Source organism: Hemicordylus capensis, chromosome 2 (assembly GCF_027244095.1).
Source record: "Hemicordylus capensis ecotype Gifberg chromosome 2, rHemCap1.1.pri, whole genome shotgun sequence".
NCBI lineage: Eukaryota > Metazoa > Chordata > Lepidosauria > Squamata > Cordylidae > Hemicordylus > Hemicordylus capensis.
Genome location: NC_069658.1, coordinates 229,097,675 through 229,117,136, shown reverse-complemented (window position 1 = coordinate 229,117,136; position 19,462 = coordinate 229,097,675). Strand labels below are relative to the sequence as shown.

Below are 19,462 nucleotides of genomic sequence, written 5' to 3'. Positions count from 1 at the left end.
GTGGGCAGCAAAAGAGGCAGCTTTTCTGGGAGGTGGTTCAAAGGAGGGCAGAGAGAGTGAATGGGGGGAGTTCTTGGGGATGGGTTAGTGGAGGGAAAGGGCTGAATCACATGGCTCACAACCTCTTATAGGTTTGCTGTGTGTCCCCCAAGTGAGGGAACCTCTTCCTCATCCCTGATGCTCTTTTAAGTCTTGGCCTATGTCTCTTTTCTGCAGTGAGAACTACCAGGCGCTAGCTGGAATGATCCACTTTTGCCTCTGAAATTCCTTGCCCCAAAGTGTCATCATTTGCACACAGAGTAACGCCTTGGCTTTGCAAGATGTAGTCGCCTCTTCCATCTGGCCAGTTCCTGCCTGAAGATGGAGGCTATGGAAGAGAATGACTCAGGTGGCCTGCAAGCAGAAAGAAGCCCAGATGCAGCTGAGGTTAGGAGCACTGAAGAAAGATTTGTCCAGAAAGGCCTATGTGCTGACAACACCGGCTCAGATGGAAAGCGTCAACGCTTCAGACAGTTCTGCTACCAGGAGGCCAAGGGCCCCCGAGAGGTTTGCAGCCAACTCCACAGCCTTTGCCATCAGTGGCTAGAGCCAGAAAGACACACAAAAGCTCAGATGCTGGACCTGGTGATCCTGGAGCAGTTCCTGAGCATCCTGCCCCCAGAGCTGGAGAGCTGGGTGAGAGAATGCAGAGCAGAGACCAGTTCCCAGGCAGTAGCCTTGGCAGAAGGTTTCCTCCTGAGCCAGGCGGAGGACAAGAAGCAGGAAGAGCAGCAGGTGAGTGTTTCTTTCTCATCCTGGTAGATCAAAGGGACTGAAAATGTGAACAACACTAATTTAGAAATCCCTACCCAGAGCAGAATTTTCTGTTGGAAACGTTCCAGGATGGGTTGTCCCAAGGTCCTCCCCACCCCATTTTTAAACTTCACCATATTTTGTTGAAGGTGGTTCTAGCTAATATTTTAATTGTGTAATTTAAGTTTTGTGTGAACCGCCTTGAGATCCTTTTAATGAGAGGCAGTATAGAAATTTAACAATAAATAAATAAATAAATAAGATTGAAATACATATATCCTATCTTCTGATTAAAAATCTACAGAGTAGCTAACAAAATTAGTAGATGGACAGAGAGCATTAGGTATGGGAGTGTTGTATCCTGGTCACTCCAAGTGGCAGAACATGAATACAAGGATATCCAAATATTGCCTCAGGAGAGTCATAACTTACATTTCTTGAAATCAGGAGAAAGACCCACCTCCAGCTCTCTACCTGAACCAATTCTAATCCTGATTCTTAAAGCAGTTCATATCTTACCTTTGGATGAAGAACCCAGAGGCACGTTATATGCATGTTTTATACCAGGCCTGCTCAACTTAGGCCCCCCAGCTGTTTTTGGACTACAACCCCTGCTAACTTGGCAAAGAGACACCTTTTAACGTGGTGATTCTCTTTATTTAGCAGAGGGAGAGTAACTGGCCCTATCCGGGCCCAGCACAGTACCTCCAGTGACTGTTGCTGGTGTCTATCTTCTATTTCCTTTTAGATTGTGAACCTTTTGGGGACCGGGATCCATCTTATTTATTAATTATTTCTCTGTGTAAACCACCCTGAGCCATTTTTGGAAGGGCAGTATAGAAATCGAATAAACAAACAAATTCCCATAACCCTCAGCCACAGTGGCCAATAGCCAGGCATCATGGGAATTGTAGGCCAACATCTGCAGGAGGGCTGAAGTTGAGCAGCCCTGTTTTATACATTACAACAGAGGGTTGTAAAAAACAGTCAAGACAAAAACCAAATAGTGACAGCTAACCGAGCAAGAAAACCTTAGGCCAGCATCAGCCATTTTCCTTTTAAACTTGGGTGCCTCCCAAAGCCCTTGGGAGGGGGAAAGTTGCTTTTGCCTTGTGCCCTTAAGCTAGTGATTGTAGAGGGTACCTGGATTCAGAAGACCTTTTTCTTTGTACTGTTTTGGGGTGTGAGTGTTATGTTATGCCACTAGATGTCAGTAATCTACCTATCAATTCAAAAACTTTTACTGAAAGTCTTATCCAATTGATCTCTAATATAACAGGGTCAATTCAAAATATCTAAGCCAAAGACTATATATTCTAAATATTGATTTGAGATCTTTCTCTGTTAGAGCAGAGACAGACCTGACCCATTCCAGTGTCACGAAGTTGAGATCCTTGCAAAATAACTCTAGAGAACCTGTTGGATTCTTAGTAGTAGTAGTAGTAATATCAAGTCCTTGGTCTTCAACTTTGAGTTGAACATTGTTCTGAGAAAGGGTGCTTCTTTGATGCTGTGTTCTCAGCCACTTTGAAATCTGTATATGTTCTAGAGACACATCAGAATCAAAGGAACTGCACACTACCCTCTGGGGACTCTCTCTGGCCCTTTTACGAGATATGTCAGTTTCTTGGTAGAAAAGAGAGACTCAATTGGACTTTTGAATATTGCGAAACGCGACGCACGCATGCGTGCTTCTATTACAGCTTCTTCCAGGCAACGCTGCCACCCCGAAAACTTCAATTTTAAACGCAGCGGCGGAGGGGGAAGAGCGGCGGGAGGGGTAAGTTCTACCCCCCTGTCCTTAAAGGTAGACACCCCCCCGTGCCGGTCCGGACCCACGCACATCCCTAGGCTGCAGCAGCTTGATGAGTTGGCTTAAAGCTAGGACCCGTGGCTGGTCTCGCTGGAGGCTGGCTACAGATGCTGAAGAGTCCTGGAACCTTTGAGAGTGTTGGCCCAAAACACATGATCAAGCACAAGGTAAATCTACTCTGAACTCTGCCCTTCGGCAGAGATCCCAAACAAAGAGTCAGTGCTGTAGATGGAGGCTAGGCTAACAAACATCTCCATTTGGATCACACTTCGCAGTGCCAACCAAAAGAGTCAGAAGCCAAAGCCAAAAAAGCCCCCAAATCTCTCTCTGTCTTTTTTCTGAACATCAGATGATTTCATGTAGTTTCCTCAAAATTTGGTCATTCCGCTTGGTGATCCTTGGACATTAAACCCATTAGGTTGAAAGACCATTGTCTTCAGCCGGGTTCAGGTGAGGATTGACAGCCTCTTGGCCTCCTTCCCAGAGAGGGCTCTATTCTGCTATTGGCAGGACTGGCAGAGAAAAGGGGAAGGGACCAAGCAAAGGAGGAGCCAGTGCTTTATTGGCTCTCAGTCTGAGACAGCCCAGCTAAGCTATTCTCAATACATTGATTCTAAAAAGGCTGTACTGGCTGTTCTCTGGTTACGTGATCATTTGGCAGGCCTCTCCCAGGACCCAGTGAGCTTACACAGAGTTCATGAACAAGCATAGCAGCCATATTAGGTGTTGGCCTGAAAGTGCTGATGCAGATTTACGCTGGGACAATTTGGTGCACAACACAACCCCATTCCCCACCTCCAGCTCTCTACCTGATCTAATTTTGATTCTTAAAGCAGTTCATATCTCACCCTTTGAGGAAGGATCCAGAGACATATTATATGCATATTTTATACATTACGACAGAGGATAAGGAAAAACCAGTCGAGACAAAAACCCAGTAGTGACATCTAACTGAGCAGGAATACCTGAGACCAGCATCAGCCATTTTCCTTTTGAACTGGGGTATCTCCCAAAGCCCTTTGTAAAAAAGGTCGCTTTTGCCTTGTTCCCCAAAGCTAGCGTATGCAGAGCAGGACTCCCGAGGACAGAAACTCCATCATCTCATTGCCCCTCCTGAGAAGGTCTAGTCCCATTTTTCTCAGACTGTATAGGAATATCAGTCAGCATCCCTGAAGAAGTTCTTAGTCGAGGTTTGCTCTGGTGTCCCTTGATGTTAACTCTTTGCTCAGAACCCTCCACATTTTCTCTTTCAGCTGGAGAGACTGGCAGCAGAAGTGGGTGGTGACCTCTCTGAGGCTGAGAAGGGTCAACTGGACACTGGTGAAAAGCCACCCTTCAGGCCGATGTTCCAGGAGGGTGACCAAGATGCCAGCTTGCTGAGTAAGGATGGATGGAATCTGTTTCAACTTGGCCTCTTCCTCTCTTTACTGTATATGAAATCCATGGGCTGATTTCCTGTTGTTCTTTAGCTTGTGTAGGGGAAAGCATTTGTCTTTCAAGCCTTTTCCCCCAGTTTACAAATGAATGTATTTTTAATTCATTTAAAAATCCTGGTTTAGACTATAATATTTGTCTAAACCAACACTTTCAGTTATGCCCAGTAGTAACCATGAATTGTCCCCTTTGCTAAGCATGGTGTGCTGAGATAAGAGACTTCTGTTTATGGGGGCTTCACCTGCCAGGAACTAATTTCATCTCAGTCAGACCCTCTTTGATGTGAGACAGACTTCCTTTGGACATTGCCAGGGTATATTATAGGCATGGTCCCTTCTTCTCTTTTCTACCTAGCTGTTATTGTTAGGCAGAATCTACTATAAATATTAGAATACAGAGGCTTGATATAAAAAGGCTTTTCTTGAAAAAGAAGGATAAATTGCCATCACAAAAGGCTTACATCAAAATAAAGGCAAAAGTTAAAACAGAGAATAAACAACCAATCAGATCTTGAAAAACCCTCTCTCTGAAAAGGTACTTGAAAGTTTCAGAATTTTGGTCCAAAAGGTTCACTCTAGCTAGCATACGAAAGATAATGCTTTAGCTCTTCCTGGCTTTTTACAAAGAAAAAAGAACAATTCAAAATGGTTGTTTCTAGTCTCACAAGAATCTGACCCCATTCTGAAATAGGTGGCAGGTCCACCCTGCTTCTTTCAACATCCAGTTCCTCAGCCAGCCCTAGGTCAGCCCTGATCAGCTCAGGATTAAAGTTCTTTTCTCTGTGTGTGCTTGGCACACTTCACCTAAATGGAGAGCATTCACTTGATCTGACCCGCCTAATTCTAAACAATCCATTTCGTTTATTTAGTTTATTTGAGATGTTTCTCAGAGTGGAGACAGAAAGATTGTTTTGGTTATTTGCGTCCTTTCTCCTCATTAAGGTCAGGCTGGTCTCTGCTCAATGGCATGGAAGGCCTTGACAGCTGTGGAGAGAAATTTCTGAACCGTCAGGGCATATGCACAAAGGTTCTTCTTTCCCGCTCCCAAGCAGCTCTGGCACAAACATGGCTCCTCTCAAGCCAAGCAGGAAGGCTAGACCAATGCAGATTTTTCACCCTGTTTTTGCACCGCTTTACCATATAACCTTTAATTTGTTTTCTTATGATTTGTTATTTGTTGCAAGTTGCACCATACAGCACTGTTCTGGAGGATTGGGAGGTAAGTATTTTAAACGAATGAAGTCCATTAAAATTAGACTGTATTCGCATAGAAAATCAGTAGGATAAGCTGAAAATAGTAAATGCTTTAAGAAAGAAATATTGTCACCAGTCAAGGCCTCTCCAAGCAACTCGAATGCTTAACGATTTCCATGTGGTAGAACTCAACTCCTGGGCTATGCAGATGCTGGGTCTTGTACCGGTTAGGAATGTGTGAACTGGTTGACCCTCGAACTGGTTCACCAGTGGGGAGGCGTGTCGGTCTCCAGCTCAAGGACCATACCTGTAAACTTGTATTTACAAGTAAAGTACAAGTACAACTGTCCTGAGACATTTTTGGGAGGGCGGTATAGACATCAAACAAACAAACAAACAAATAAAAGAGAAGCGGTGGGGGTGGGGCAAGGGAAAACTTCTGCCTTTTACCTTTTAAAACAGCTCCCCTCCTGCCTCCCTCCAAATGACTGCATGGGCCAGTCTGCATCCCAATTTGGGCCTTTCTCCACACATGAGTGTGCACACAGATGCCCAAATGCTGCCACCCCATCCTGCTGTGCAGTGGCATTTTTTTAAAGGTAAAAGGGGGGACTTTCACCTCGTTCTCCCTGCCACAGCCCTTTACTTGTAAAGGGGCATCCTTGCTGAATTCTCCTTTACAAGTATAGCTGTTGAGCCCTCAAGCCGGTTCAACAGCTGGAGTAGACCTAAACTGGCTCATTTGAGCCAAACCGAGCCACCTGGGGGTGGCTCAAATCCGTTCCACTTTTGAACTGGACCTGGCTGGCCGGTTCTATGCACATCCCTAGAAGGGGTTTAATGGCAAGAAGCCCCTTGAACTGGGCCAGGCAGCTAACAGGATCCAACATCTTCCCATCTCCCTTGTCATTCTTGTAGGCATTGGAAGGACCCCAGGACCTCATTCCAGGCCTTCTCCTCTCGGTGGCACAAGGGATGCAGTTGCCACGCCATCACTGGAACAGGTAAGAGAAGGATGAGTGGAGGAGATGGGTGGAGGACGGCCCTGGGTGCTCTTCTCCCCTGTCCATTTCCCCTTGCTTTGCCAAAGTTGCCTGCTAGGAAGGCTTTGGACGGCACTGTGGAATCTCTATGGAATCTTCCTAGCAGAGGAACCCCATATATGTCTGGATTCCTGCATGACCAATGAAGAGAAATAATTTTGTTCTAATTTCAGGGTCAGGTGATCTTTGAGGAGGTGGCTGTGTACTTCACGGAGGAGGAGTGGGCTCTGCTGGATGCTGCCCAAAGGGCTCTGCACAAGGAAGTCATGGAGGAGAATTCTGGTCATCTGACCTCTCTGGGTAAGGCTCCCTCCTTGTCTTGGCTGCTAGATAGAGAAAGCAAAAATGTTGCTCATCCGTCTCAGTGCACAGTCAGGATGTCAGTCAGGATGATTCAGTAAGCCTAATTAAGATGAGAGTTAAGATGCTTTATATTTTCACTCATGCTCTAAAAAGAATGGAAATCGTAGTTCAGGTGCCTATCTTAACTTCTGCACTATAGAAGTTGTAAAGACTTTGCACAGTATGCTGTATGTTGATGGTTTTAGAAATGAGGCTGCACGCACCCACACTTTGCCTTTGTCTTTCAGTTGGACATTGGGCTGGGTAGGGATGCATCCAGGCAGACATTTAACAGATGCAGTTTCCCTAATCACTTACTAAAGATGCCCCCAATGCATTTCTGCCTGATGCATACTGATCAAGGCAAAAGGTACCATTCTCATTTTGGGGAAAGTTAAAAAAAATACATCAACCATTTAAAAACACACAGTGTCTGTTGTGAAAAAACGTTACCACCACTTTGAAACCTCTTTTTGGGAGTTAAAAACTGCTGTATCTCAGCCCTTTTGCAACAGATTTTCACCAAATTTGGAGGAGTCCCTTATTTGATTGTGCTCAGTTTCAAAGGGATCGCATGGATACATTTGACTTTATATTTATAAGCAATAGAATGTTCAGGGCTGATAATGGCAGAATGTTGAAAACACTTCTAATCTTAACTATAGTGGCACAACCAGTATAGTCTTGCCACGACCAGTATAGACTTACCATGACCAGTATAGTCTCATCTTAACTATACTGGCATGTACAGTATGCACGATCTTGCCGGTATAATACTTTGCTGGTATAATATTGCTTGGATGATCTGTTTCTTTTAATTTACTCTTAAAGAGTGCAATTGCTATTTCAGTGAGACCTCACAATGTCCAAAGCAAACCAACCTTTATTTGTGATCAAAGATCATAAATAATTTGCGGCAGGATCTACCTCTGCTCTACATCTCCTACATCCCGTTATTCAAAGATCAGTTAATGTGGCATTTTCTCCCTGCTATGTGTTTAACTATCCCAGGGTTTCTCTCGTTATTCTTGTAGGTGATGAGAGAGAGAGTGAATTGCAGTGGAGAAAACCTGAAGGAAATCAGCAGTGGAGAGATAAATTTACTGTTTCCAAAGCAGATTTGCATGACATGCATGACATTCCTATCTTGAAAGAAAGTTACAACGAAAAGACAAGGAATAAGATCCCTCTACATGCAAAAACCTTAACTTGTAACTCAAATCAAAGCATGGATGAAAGAATCCACAATGGGGTGAAACCATATTATTGCTCAGTGTGTGGAAAGAGCTTCAACTATTGCTCAGGTCTTGCTGCGCATCAAATAATCCACACAGAGGAGAAACCCTATCAGTGCTCAGTGTGTGGAAAGAACTTCAACCGCAGCACTAACCTTACAAAACATCAAATAATCCACACAGGGAAGAAACCATTTAAATGCTCAGAGTGTGGAAAGAGCTTCAAGCGGAGCACAGATCTTGCTCTGCATCAAAGAATCCATACAGGAGTGAAACCATATCAGTGCTCAATGTGTGGAAAGCGTTTCAGCCGGAGTGCAAACCTTACACAACATCAAATAATCCACACAAAGGAGAAACCCTATCAGTGCTCAGTGTGTGGAAAGAGTTTCAACTGCAGTGCAAACCTTACACGACATCAAACAATCCACACAGAGGAGAAACCATATCAGTGCTCACTATGTGGAAAGAGCTTCAGCCGGACCTCAGGTCTTGCTGTGCATCAAACAGTCCACACAGGGGAGAAACCATATCAGTGCTCAGTGTGTGGAAAGAGCTTCAGCCGGACCTCAGGTCTTGCTGTGCATCAAATAATCCATACAGAGGAGAAACCCTATCAGTGCTCAGTGTGTGGAAAGAACTTCAACCGGAGCACTAACCTGACAAGACATCAAATAATCCACACAGGGGAGGAACCATTTAAATGCTCAGAATATGGAAGGAGCTTCAACCAGAGCACAGAGCTTAATAAACATCAAAGAATCCACTCAGAAGAGAAAACATATCAGTGCTCCGTCTGTGGAAAGAGTTTCAACCGCAGCGCAAATCTTACACGACATCAAACAATCCACACAGAGGAGAAACCGTATCAGTGCTCAGTGTGTGGAAAGAGTTTCAACCGCAGTGCAAACCTTACACAACATCAAATAATCCACACAGAGGAGAAACCGTATCAGTGCTCAGTGTGTGGAAAAAGTTTCAACTTCAGCGCAAATCTTACACAACATGAAAGAATTCACACAGGGGAGACACCATATCAGTGCTCAGTGTGTGGAAAGAGGTTCAACTGCAGCGCAAAACTTACACGACATCAAATAATCCACACAGAAGAGAAACCGTATCAGTGTTCGTCGTGTGGAAAGAGCTTCAGACACAGTTCAAGCCTTACACAACATCAAAGAATCCACACTGGGGTGAAACCATATCAGTGCTCAGTGTGTGGAAAGAGCTTCAACCAGAGCACACATCTTGCAGTGCATCAAAGACTTCACCCAGAAGAGAAACCATATCAGTGCTCAGTGTGAGCAGGAGCCAAGATTTCGGTGGAACAACAGCCTGTTCTGTATTTTTAGTTTTAAGTAACATTTCTTTCTGAGATATCCTCAGCCTTTAAAAAAGAACTTCAACTTCACTATTTATGTGGGAGTCTTCTGACAGGCATGCAGGTTTAAGAGCCCAGCCTTGTGAGACAACTCCAGACCAGAGTTAGGGTGGAAAGATCTGATCCTTCAATTCAGTTATTGATAAAATTCTGTTTTCAATAAAAGCAGTTCTTTTAAGAGGACTTTGTGGTATCTCATCTGGGCCTCCTTAGATCAAGTGCTGAAATAAGTATGGGGTTTCCCTTCTGAATCTGGCCTCGTCTGGGGAACTTGTTTGGGGAACTGCTCTGGGGTTTGGCTACAACCCAATAACTGACTTAAGTGGAGAATCAGCTGTGTTAGAGATGAGCATCTCCCTTTACCAGAATAAATTTGTGCAAAGCTTTGGATTGTGGAAATGACTGACAGAGTTTCTTGGAGTGAAGCAAAGTCAGGTTTATTAAAGGTTTTGGGGTACAAAGCAAAGGATAAACTTTAAACTAAGCAATGATAAACATATTTAACTAATAAGACTTAATAAACTTAAAATAGAAACTTGCGAAGAGGCGTTTTAGCTTAGGTTTTCTGAATTTAAATTAACCCAATGCTTGACCCGAGAAACAGATCTTAAGAGAAAAGGCTTTTAGGGAGAAGGAGAGGAGTGAGCGAAGGTTTGGAGGAAAGGCTTGTTAATTATACTGAATCCCTTATTCTGATGGGGTGTGTGTGCTCTTGTCAGCCGAACCGATTATTGTCGGCTGAACTGATTGTTGATGGACCTCCCTCTGCACAGGATTCGGGTTCCGAGGGATGGGGACCAGTGTGCCACTCGCCAGTAGCAGGGTTAGGTAGGGTTCCAAGGTAGCCTAGTCTTGGGAGATCAGCACTCTGGAGCAGCCCAGTGTAATGCACAGATTGACCTAGGCAGTGGGTACAATCTGGAGCTGGAAACTTGTGTAGTTCCAATGCAGAGTAACGATACCACACGGGATGATGATATTGCAACTGTCGTCAAAGGTAACAACAACCATAACACCACCACACTGCCATTTGGGCAACTGGGTCTTTAATATTGTAAAATGTGCCTGGGGACAAATAGGGACCATTTCCAAGGCTGGAAGAGAGTGATCGTCTTGAACAAAGGTGCACATCCCAATCTAATGCATTGCGGACACCTTCTGAGCTAGTATGTCAATGATCGTGAATAGGTCTAGCAACCTGTGTGTAATTTTTCCGAATAGGTGCAGTTAGAGATTCTTTCATGCTGGGAATGCTCTTCCTAGCATGGAACTAGCAGTATCCTGTGTATAATAAAGACAATGTCCTTGGTCCCCGAACCAAATGCTTACCACATTGTTAGGGGGAGAAGTACCAGTCACAATCTTTATCAGCTTGATCTCAGGTCTGCATGCCTCTTAAGGCTGGTCTTGTCAACAATCAAAGGAGTCTTTTTGCCCTTGAGGGGGGAAACCTATGATTAGTTTAACTTGTGTCTGCCTAGCCTTGTTTTTAGTGGGTAACACTGTGAGCGACGCTTTTGGGATAGTTCATCGTGCAGTCACATTTTATTTATTTATTTAAAATATTTCTATACTGCCCAGAATTTGCATTTCAGGGCAGTTTACAATTAAAGTCATATAAAACATTAAATAAACAATTAAAATAATTTAAGACATTAAAATATAGTGCCCAAAAATATTAAAACTATAAATCTAATTAAAAGCCTGGATGAATAAATGTTTCTTCAGTGCCTTTTTGAGAGTTGCCAGGGATGGAAAGGCTCTCATTTCAATAGGGAGCGCATTCCAAAGTCCAGGGGCAGCAACGGAGCAGGCCTGTCCCCGAGTAGCAGCCAGACGAGTTGGTGGCAACCGCAGACAAACCTCACCAGAGGATCTTAAGCTAAGATGTTCTTAACTTAATTTTTAAGTTCTGGAGTAACTTTCCCTGAGCTGCCTGCCAAATGACTTTTGTGTTTGGCTTTGTACGCCATTGAGGACTTGCTGGCCTACATGTCCAAGTAATCCAAGATGGAGACCACAAGAATGTGGTTCCAATTAGAGGTGTTGCTGGGAGTCCCCAGCCAGGCTGTTTTGGCAACACCCTCTAGTCTTCATAATACTGACTGCAATAACCTGTGTGGATTCTACACCTTTTTAATGTGCCAACTGTGCCAATTTCATATATTACTTGCTATACTTCTCTCATAGGTTCACTCTGTTGCGATATACATAATAGATCAGAGAATGACCATCTGCCCTTGGTCATGACCTTTTCTGCATGTGCTGCACCCTACTCTGTAATCCGTTATTAACTGAAGGATCTTACCCAAGACAAAACAACGTAAATGGGTTACTGGTCTTAATGAGAAGATCACAACCCTATTAAATTCTCAGCAGATACTGAAACAGAGGCAATACTACCCAGTTTAAACATTTATGATTTCCCCCCTGAAATTATCTCTATAATGAACCCCGCTCTGGCCTCAACAGGTCAAATTCGGAGAGGCCATATAAGGAAAAGCTGGTGTGACCAGGAATTCAAGCTTAAGAGACAAGTCTTGAGACAACTCCAGATCAGAGTTCTAGAAGGAACTGACCCTTAATTCAATCATTGATACAGTTCCATTTTCAGTACAAACATTTCTTGAAAACAAGAACGAACAGTGACTGACCAGGAGAAGGATCTTGGGGTCATGGTGGACAGCTCTTTGAAAGTGTGGAATCTATGTGCAGCAGCTGTGGAAAAAGCTAATTTAGGATCAATAAAAGGAAGTACTTTTTCACACAACACATAATGAAGTACTCTTTGACACAGTGCAGAATTCTGCATAAATTGTGGAATTCTCTGCCATGGGATGTGGTAGTGGCCACTAGAAACCTAAGTATGTAGTACACCGCTCTGGGCTCCTTGGAGGAAGAGCGGGATATAAATGTAAAAAAATAAATAAAATAAATAAATTATGATTCCAAGCATGGAATTGGCCTTTTTTCACAACTGCTGTGTATTGAGTTGACACTTTCAATGATCTATCAAGATCCCTCTCCTAGTTAGTGAATGACAGCTCAGACTCCACCAGTGTATATGTGAAGTTGGGGTTTTTTGAACAGGATTTGCAATTTTGTTGCCCATTCCCTCAGTTTGGAAAGATCCTTTTGGAGCTCCTCACAGTCTGTTGTGGATTTCACTACCCTAAATAGTTTGGTGTCATATGCAAATTTGACCACCTTACTCCTTACCCCTTCTAGATCATTTATGAATAAATTAAAAAGCAGTGGTCCCAGTACAGATGCCTGGGGGGAACCACTTCTTACTTCTCTCCATTGTGAAAACTATGTTCCCTGATACAAATAAAAGTGTTCAGTGAACAGTTCATGCACATCCCTAGGGAAGATTCTTGCCTAAAACCTATATATACAGGAGGACCTCAATATTTGTGGGGTTTAATTTTCCACATTTACCATGGATACGGAAACAACAAATATCAAGTCATTAGGGCAATGGGATCACAGGGGGATAGGTTCCTGGAGGCCTGAAAATCAGTGGGGGGAAATGCAGAAAAGGGCTTTTAAGGGGCAAAATAAAATGCACTACTGTGCTCTGCGGGCTTCCAGCAATGCCCCTCTGAAGCCAGAAACTGTCCATTTTTGAGGCTTTTCCTGCCCTTTTTCATAAAAGTTTTAGAGAAAAAGAACCACAAAATGGCTCCGATTTTAAAAAATGGCAGCCACAAATGACCTCCCCAATCCTTTCTGGCTGCCCCCCATCCAAGGATACGCAGATGTAATCCTTTCCCCCCTCACGTATACAGAGGTCAGGTGCCAATTACTGACCGGGGATACGCAAAACCACAGATAACAAATCCGTGAGTAACGAGGTCCTCTTGTAACGAGGTCCTCCTTTAATGTTTTATTGTTTATTATATTATTGTTATGATTCACTACAAGCAGTGTTGTTCTGGAGGGGCTGGGATTTATTTTAAATAAATCAAGTATGTTAAAATCAGAATAGAATCTGATACAGAATCAGCAGGATAAGCCCAAAACAGTAAATGCTTTTAAGAAGCAGAGAGATTTTCACTAGACGAGGCCTTTCCAAGCAACCCTAATGACTAAGGGTATCCCTGTGGGAGAAAAGGATTCCTGGGGTATGCAGGACCCTTGGCTATGTAGCGGTTTAATGGCAAGAAGCTCCTTGAACTGGGCCAGGCAACTAACAGGATCCAACATCTTCCCACCTCCCTTGTCGCTCTTGTAGGCATTGGAAAGATCCCGGGGCCTCATCCCAGGCCTTCACTTGTCAGTGGCGGAAAGGATGCAGTTGCCGCGCCAGGACAGGTGAGGTCAAGGATAAGAACATAAGAACAGCCCTGCTGGATCAGGCCCAAGAAGGCCCATCTAGTCCAGCATCCTGTTTCACACAGTGGCCCACCAGATGCCGCTGGAAGTCACAGACAGGAGTTGAGGGCATGCCCTCTCTCCTGCCATTGCTCCCCTGCAACTGGTACTCAGAGGCACCCTGCCCTTGAGGCTGGAGGTGGCCCACAGCCCTCTGACTAGTAGCCATTGATAGACCTCTCCTCCATGAAGTCATCCAAACCCCTCTTAAAGCCATCCAGGTTGTTGGCTGTCACCACATCCTGAGGCAGAGAGTTCCACAAGTGGATCACGTGTTGTCTGAAAAAGTACTTCCGTTTGTTGGTCCTAGACTTTCCTAGAAAATAAAGGATGAGTGGAGGAGATGGGCGGAGGCAGGGCTATCCCTAGTGGGGTGCGGGGCTAGCCGCGAATCAGCATGTGTGCAGCCCGCTCAACATTTCAATCTAATAAATATTATATGTAACAGACACAAACACATTTTTACACATTTGCATAACGTTCAATCCGTCTCATTCATTCCAGAAACGTGCGTCTCTGGGTGGTTTACAATTAAAAGGGCGGTTTACAATTTAAAAATGTTTAACCAAGAGAACCCAAGCCTTTCTTTTCCATCCCGTCCTTCCTTCCACAATGGCCGCCCCTGTGTTTAAACCCGTCTTTCATGTTAATCGCCTCCGCCCTCCCTCCCTTTCCTCAGCAGAGCCAGCAGTCTCTGTGTGCCCTTTTCGCTCCGATTCCATCCCGTTCCGTTTCATTGATCCACCCCTGGACTCTCGCCTGGCTTCCAGCAAGCCCTTTTCTCTCCCCAGCCCCGGCCAAGCGGTAGCTCTTCAATCCGTCCATTTGCCTCACCACTGAGAGTTTACTGCTTCACAGGATCCATGCCAGCTCCTTGCTTCAACCCACCAGAGGTGGTGTTTCCTTCCCTTTCTCCTCTTAAACAGTATGGGCATCGATCGTCTAGCAGCTGAGGGAGCTCGCATGAAACAGCGAGCGATGCAACACGGTGCCGACGCGTGCGTGTTGCTTGCGTCACCTGACGCTTGCTGGCATGCTGTGCAGGCGCCCTGGCTGTGATGGTCGGGTGGGAAAGTGACTCGGGCTGCTCCGCCTCCTGCTCTCAGTCACACACACACACACACACACACACACACCGCCCTTGGCCAAGCCCAGTGATCTGGGCAGAGCTGGCATTGTTTCCCCCAGCCTACTGTAGAGGCAGTGTCAGCCAGGGTCCAGGGAAACAACAGCCGCCTGTCCTGCTCTGTGTCCTGCTGAGCGTTGTTGCTGTTTTGGCACGGCTGCGGGGGCGGGAAGTCGGGGTGTGCACGGAGCTGCGGTACAGCACTGGGGTGGGGGGTTCCTTTAAGGGCGGGGGAGAGTTTACTTATCCCTCCCACCGCTTTCCCTCGTCCGGCGCCCGTATTTTGTTTAGTAATTGGGGCGGCAGGATACCTCCCTGCCGCCCCTTCTCCCGGCGCTTGGCTGCAGTGCAAAAGGCTTTTAGAAGCCTTTTGTGCGCACACACGCACGCAACTTCTTTAGTAATCAGGGCGGCAGGATACCTCCCTGCCACTGCTTCCCCCGCTTAGTGCAAAAGCCTTTTGCAGCTAAGCGGGAGAAGGGGCGGCAGAGGTATCCTGCCGCCCATGATTACTGAAGAAAGTACGGGTGCACTTCTAAAGGGTTCTAAAAGCCTTTTGCACTAAGCGGGGGAAGGGGCAGCAGGGAGGTATCCTGCCGCCCCGGTTACTAAAGAAAATATGGGCGCCAGATGGGAGAAAGCGGTGGGAGGGGTAAGTAAACCCTCCGCCGCCCTTAAAGGAACCCCCCACCCCAATCCACCCGAATCTGAACCGCCCATGTCCAGACCGGTCCGGAGGCCTGTAGAATGGCCTCCGGACCGGTGCGGGCACATCACTAATGGGAAGGGCAATGCCCCTGAAGAGCTGCTGCTCCTGCAGACTGAGGGAGCAGCGTGGGGCCTGTCTAGGCTCAGGGCCCGGTGTGGTCGCCCCGCCATAAGGACAGCCCTGAGCAGAGGACAGCCCTGGGTGCTTTTCTCCCCTGCCCATTTCCCTTTGCTTTGGATGGCACGGTGGAATCCCTGGGTCCAGCAGAGGGTCTCCTCTGAGGATGTGTCTGGATTTTTGCATGGCCTATGAAGGGAAATAGTTTGGGTGTTCTAATTTCAGGGTCAGGTGGCCTTTGAGGAGGTGGCCGTGTGCTTCACAGAGGAGGAGTGGGCTCTGCTGGATGCTGCCCAAAGGGCTCTGCACAAGGAAGTCATGGAGGAGAATTCTGGGCATCTGACCTCTCTGGGTAAGGCTCCCTCCTTGACCTTGGCTGCTAGATAGGAAGAACAAGAATTGCAGCAATTGTTCATCCATCTCAATACACAGTCAGGATGTTGGTGGGGTTGATACTGGCTGCTCCATATTCCTTGGATGATCCATTAATTTACTCTTAAAAGTGCAATTGTTATTCCAATGAAAGTCCACAACTTGTGGCTAGGAGACTCTAAATATAATGGCTAAAACGCATCCTCTGTCTTCTGAGCTGGTGACCTTGTTGCAGCTGTTGGGCAGCAGATCCTGAAGTGTTAGAAGTTGCCTCCTTGCTCTTCTGTGCATGCAACAGGATGATCTAAGACAGGGGTGGGCAAATCTGGCCCTCCAGCTGCTTCTGGACCACAACTCTCAGCATCCAGCCACAGTAAATTGTGGCTGAGGATGCTGGGAGTTGTAGTCCAAAAACAGCTGGAGGGCCAGGTTTGCCCACCCCTGGTCTAAGAGGAACTGTCTATCTAGGTTGGGGCATTATTATCAACAAACCAACAAAAATGCTGCTTTTTCAGCAAAAAGGTTTCAAAGTGGTTTGCATAATAGAAGAAATGGGGGGTGGGTTGGTTTCCTGCCCACAAAAGTCTCACAGTCTGAAACACACACACACACACACACACACACACACACACACACACACACAGTCATGCATATGAAGAATAATCTTTCTTTCCTTTAGTCATTTGATTAAAATCAAATGAAGAATAATGCATATGAAGAATAATCTTTCTTTCCTTTAGTCATTTGATTAAAATCAGGCCTAGAAAAAAGATGACCTTATTGCCTAACCTTTGCACACGAATATATATATATATTTCAGTATCTGTTAAGATAGTTAGCTATCTAGACTGGTTCTCTAGGGCTCTCGAAGGTAAGAATTTGAGAAGGAATTCAGAGGTTAAGTGTATATCTAACAATAGATCAAAGAAGAAGACTCAAATAGGTTCTGAGTGAAAGGAGTTTTCTATTCAGAGAGGATTGGAATGCTGGCATATTTCTCTAGTTCTGAGTTCTGTCTAGTCATGAGCAATCTTAGGATCAAAAACCAGAACCCCAAATGCTGAGCTAGGTTGCTTTTAGCACCCCACCAGGCTCTTTTGTAACTCTGGTGGTTCTCCTTGAAATGGCTGGTCATTCAAGCTCTTTGCAAGCAATTCCGTTTTGGTGCCTCGTGGTTTGTTGTGTTGATGCCTATAACAGCAGTGGTGGCTGCTGATCACTGACATGGAGGTGTCGGGAATCGGGATGGGGCAGAGGGCAGGAGAGAAGAGAGACTACTCATAAAATCACGTGGTCATCATACGTACCTCCCATTATTTCCAGTGGGCCTTGAAGGAGCACCCACTGTTTTTTCAATGGGCATTCTTGTAATTTGTTTTAGTACATCCCAGTTATTAATCGCTTAGGGGCTTCCCCCCCGACACACACCACCACTTTCCGGGAACATAAAGCACCCCATTCTGTGTATTGCCTACCCCACTGAGGGAAAAATAAAAATACTCAGGCTGTGGCAATCAGCCTGTATATTTGTTTTTACTCCCCCCCCCCATTATTTTTAGAGGGAAAGAGTTAGAAACAATACATAGGCTGTGGCAACTGGCCTGTATTTTTCTCCCCCGGGGTGGGCAATGCTTAAGGAGCCCCCAAACAATCAGAAGACAGGGTAGTTTGACTGACACCTATTCGGGCCAATCATAGAAGAGAAGAGGCTACAGCTGCAGGGTGGAGGTGCTGAAGCAGAGAAGGGCCCTTCTCTTCAGAGAAAATGGCTCTCTCCTTCTGATTAATCTGTAAATTTCCCTTCTTAACAAGGACATTTGTTTGCTTGGGTTAGAAGAAAGGCACAGTGCTCCCTGCCCCTCCCATGCTACTAGAAATCATGTATGTTGACCAGATTCTTGATAGAAACTGTGTCTCTCAAGTTCTTTTTTGTCAATACAATATTGTGAGAAACGTGAAACAGCGTGCATCTTGCAATTTCCTGAAAGAGCTTTGGGCTAATCTCAATACTGAATTAAAGAGGCATCTAACCAGAGGCAGTTTGTGGGACACAGTGCGTGCTGGGTCTGGACAGGGACAGTTGCTCTCCCTCTGCTCAATACAAAAGAGCCACCACTGGACAAGGAGCTCTTTGCCCAGTTAGCAGAGATCCCTTCCTTGGACTGTGGTCGAGAATGAAGTTCCTGGCTCCTCCTCCAACCTCGTCGTCTTTCTAGCATTCTGGGCAAGCGGCATTTGCATTCTGCTACCAGGCTGATCCTTCTGGTCCCAGGCAGTAACCACTGCTCTCCTGTCTCATCCCTGGGAAGGAGTTAAGATGTGTTTCTATGTTGTCTTTTCAATTCATTGGGCTGAATGGAGCAGGGGGCAGGAATCGAGAGAGGCTCGAGTGGCTTCTCTGAATATTTGTTCTTGCTAAATGTGCCTGAAGTATTTCCCCCCCTCTTTGCTCCCTTCCAAGAATGGCTTTTGGTTTCCAAACCTCTCCTCCCCTCCTGGCAGGAAGCAGAGGAAGGACCACTTTTTGAGGGCTCCGAGGAAGGAGAGAGATGTGCAGGTAGCTCACAAGTTGTGGGACAAGGACCTTTGTCAGACACATAAGGCTAAGCAAGATTCTGCCAGCTAGGAAAGGGGGATGCTCATGGGTGTCTTAACTCTGTGGGGAGAGGTGTATGCAATGTCAGGTAGGAACATAGGAAACTGCCATATACTGAGTCAGACCATTGGTCTATCTAGCTCAGTATTGTCTTCACAGACTGGCAGTGGCTTCTCCAAGGTTGCAGGCAGGAATCTCTCTCAGCCCTATCTTGGAGAAGCCAGGGAGGGAACTTGAAACCTTCTGCTCTTCCCAGAGCGGCTTCATCCTCTGAAGGGAATATCTTGCAGTGCTCACACATCAAGTCTCCCATTCATATGCAACCAGGGCGGACCCTGCTTAGCTATGGGGACTAGTCATGTTTGCTACCACAAGACCAGCTCTCCTCTCCTTATTGAGTATCCTAATCTATGAATTTGCCATTGGCCCATCTTGCCCAATGGTGTCTATTTTGATTGACAGGGGTCTTCCAAGTCCTACAGGGCTCCTCCCAGCCCTGCTATTTAAGCTGTTTCAACTGGAGATGTTGGTGCATCCAACATTCTGTGCCCTTCGTGGCCTCAGCTGCTTTTAAATCACAACCAGCAGAGGCTGTTTAATTTGTGGCAGGGTCTGCCTCTGTTTGACTTCTCTATTATCCTGTTATTCATAGAGCAGTTAATGGGTGGACATCTAAGACTCCACCAAGGATAGAAAATATTTAATTGTGGAGGATGTTGAAAGAGGTTGGGATGAAGCACAGAGCTTAGCTGGGAGAGTTCTAGACCAGAACTGAGGAAACCTGGGTTGAAATCCTCATTCAGCAAGCCTCTACTTCGGTGCCTAGCCTACCTCACAGGATTTCTTTGAAGCTGTAATTGGAAGAAACCGGCACACAATTCTTCCTTGGAGGAAGTTATAGATATGTAATGCAATCAATGAAAAATACCCAT

General features: G+C 45.6%; 1 protein-coding gene across 8 annotated transcripts in view; it reads left to right on the top strand.

Moving 5' to 3' along the window:
• LOC128341620 (zinc finger protein 883-like) overlaps window positions 1-19,462 on the top strand; it is a 44,054-nt gene that overhangs the window by 3,780 nt on the left and 20,812 nt on the right. For 3 of the 8 annotated variants that reach the window (XM_053287970.1, XM_053287972.1, XM_053287971.1), the window contains exons 2-6: window positions 217-774; window positions 3,859-3,985; window positions 6,151-6,236; window positions 6,449-6,575; window positions 7,652-9,416. In XM_053287970.1, coding sequence (XP_053143945.1) covers window positions 361-774; window positions 3,859-3,985; window positions 6,151-6,236; window positions 6,449-6,575; window positions 7,652-9,156 — 2,259 coding nt within the window. In that variant the 5' untranslated portion in view covers window positions 217-360 and the 3' untranslated portion in view covers window positions 9,157-9,416. Of the gene's footprint in view, window positions 1-216; window positions 775-2,495; window positions 2,573-3,858; window positions 3,986-6,150; window positions 6,237-6,448; window positions 6,576-7,651; window positions 9,417-14,439; window positions 14,504-14,847; window positions 14,932-15,787; window positions 15,915-19,462 lie in introns of those variants that run through there. The other 5 variants (XM_053287973.1, XM_053287974.1, XM_053287961.1 and 2 more) reach the window with 5 other exon arrangements.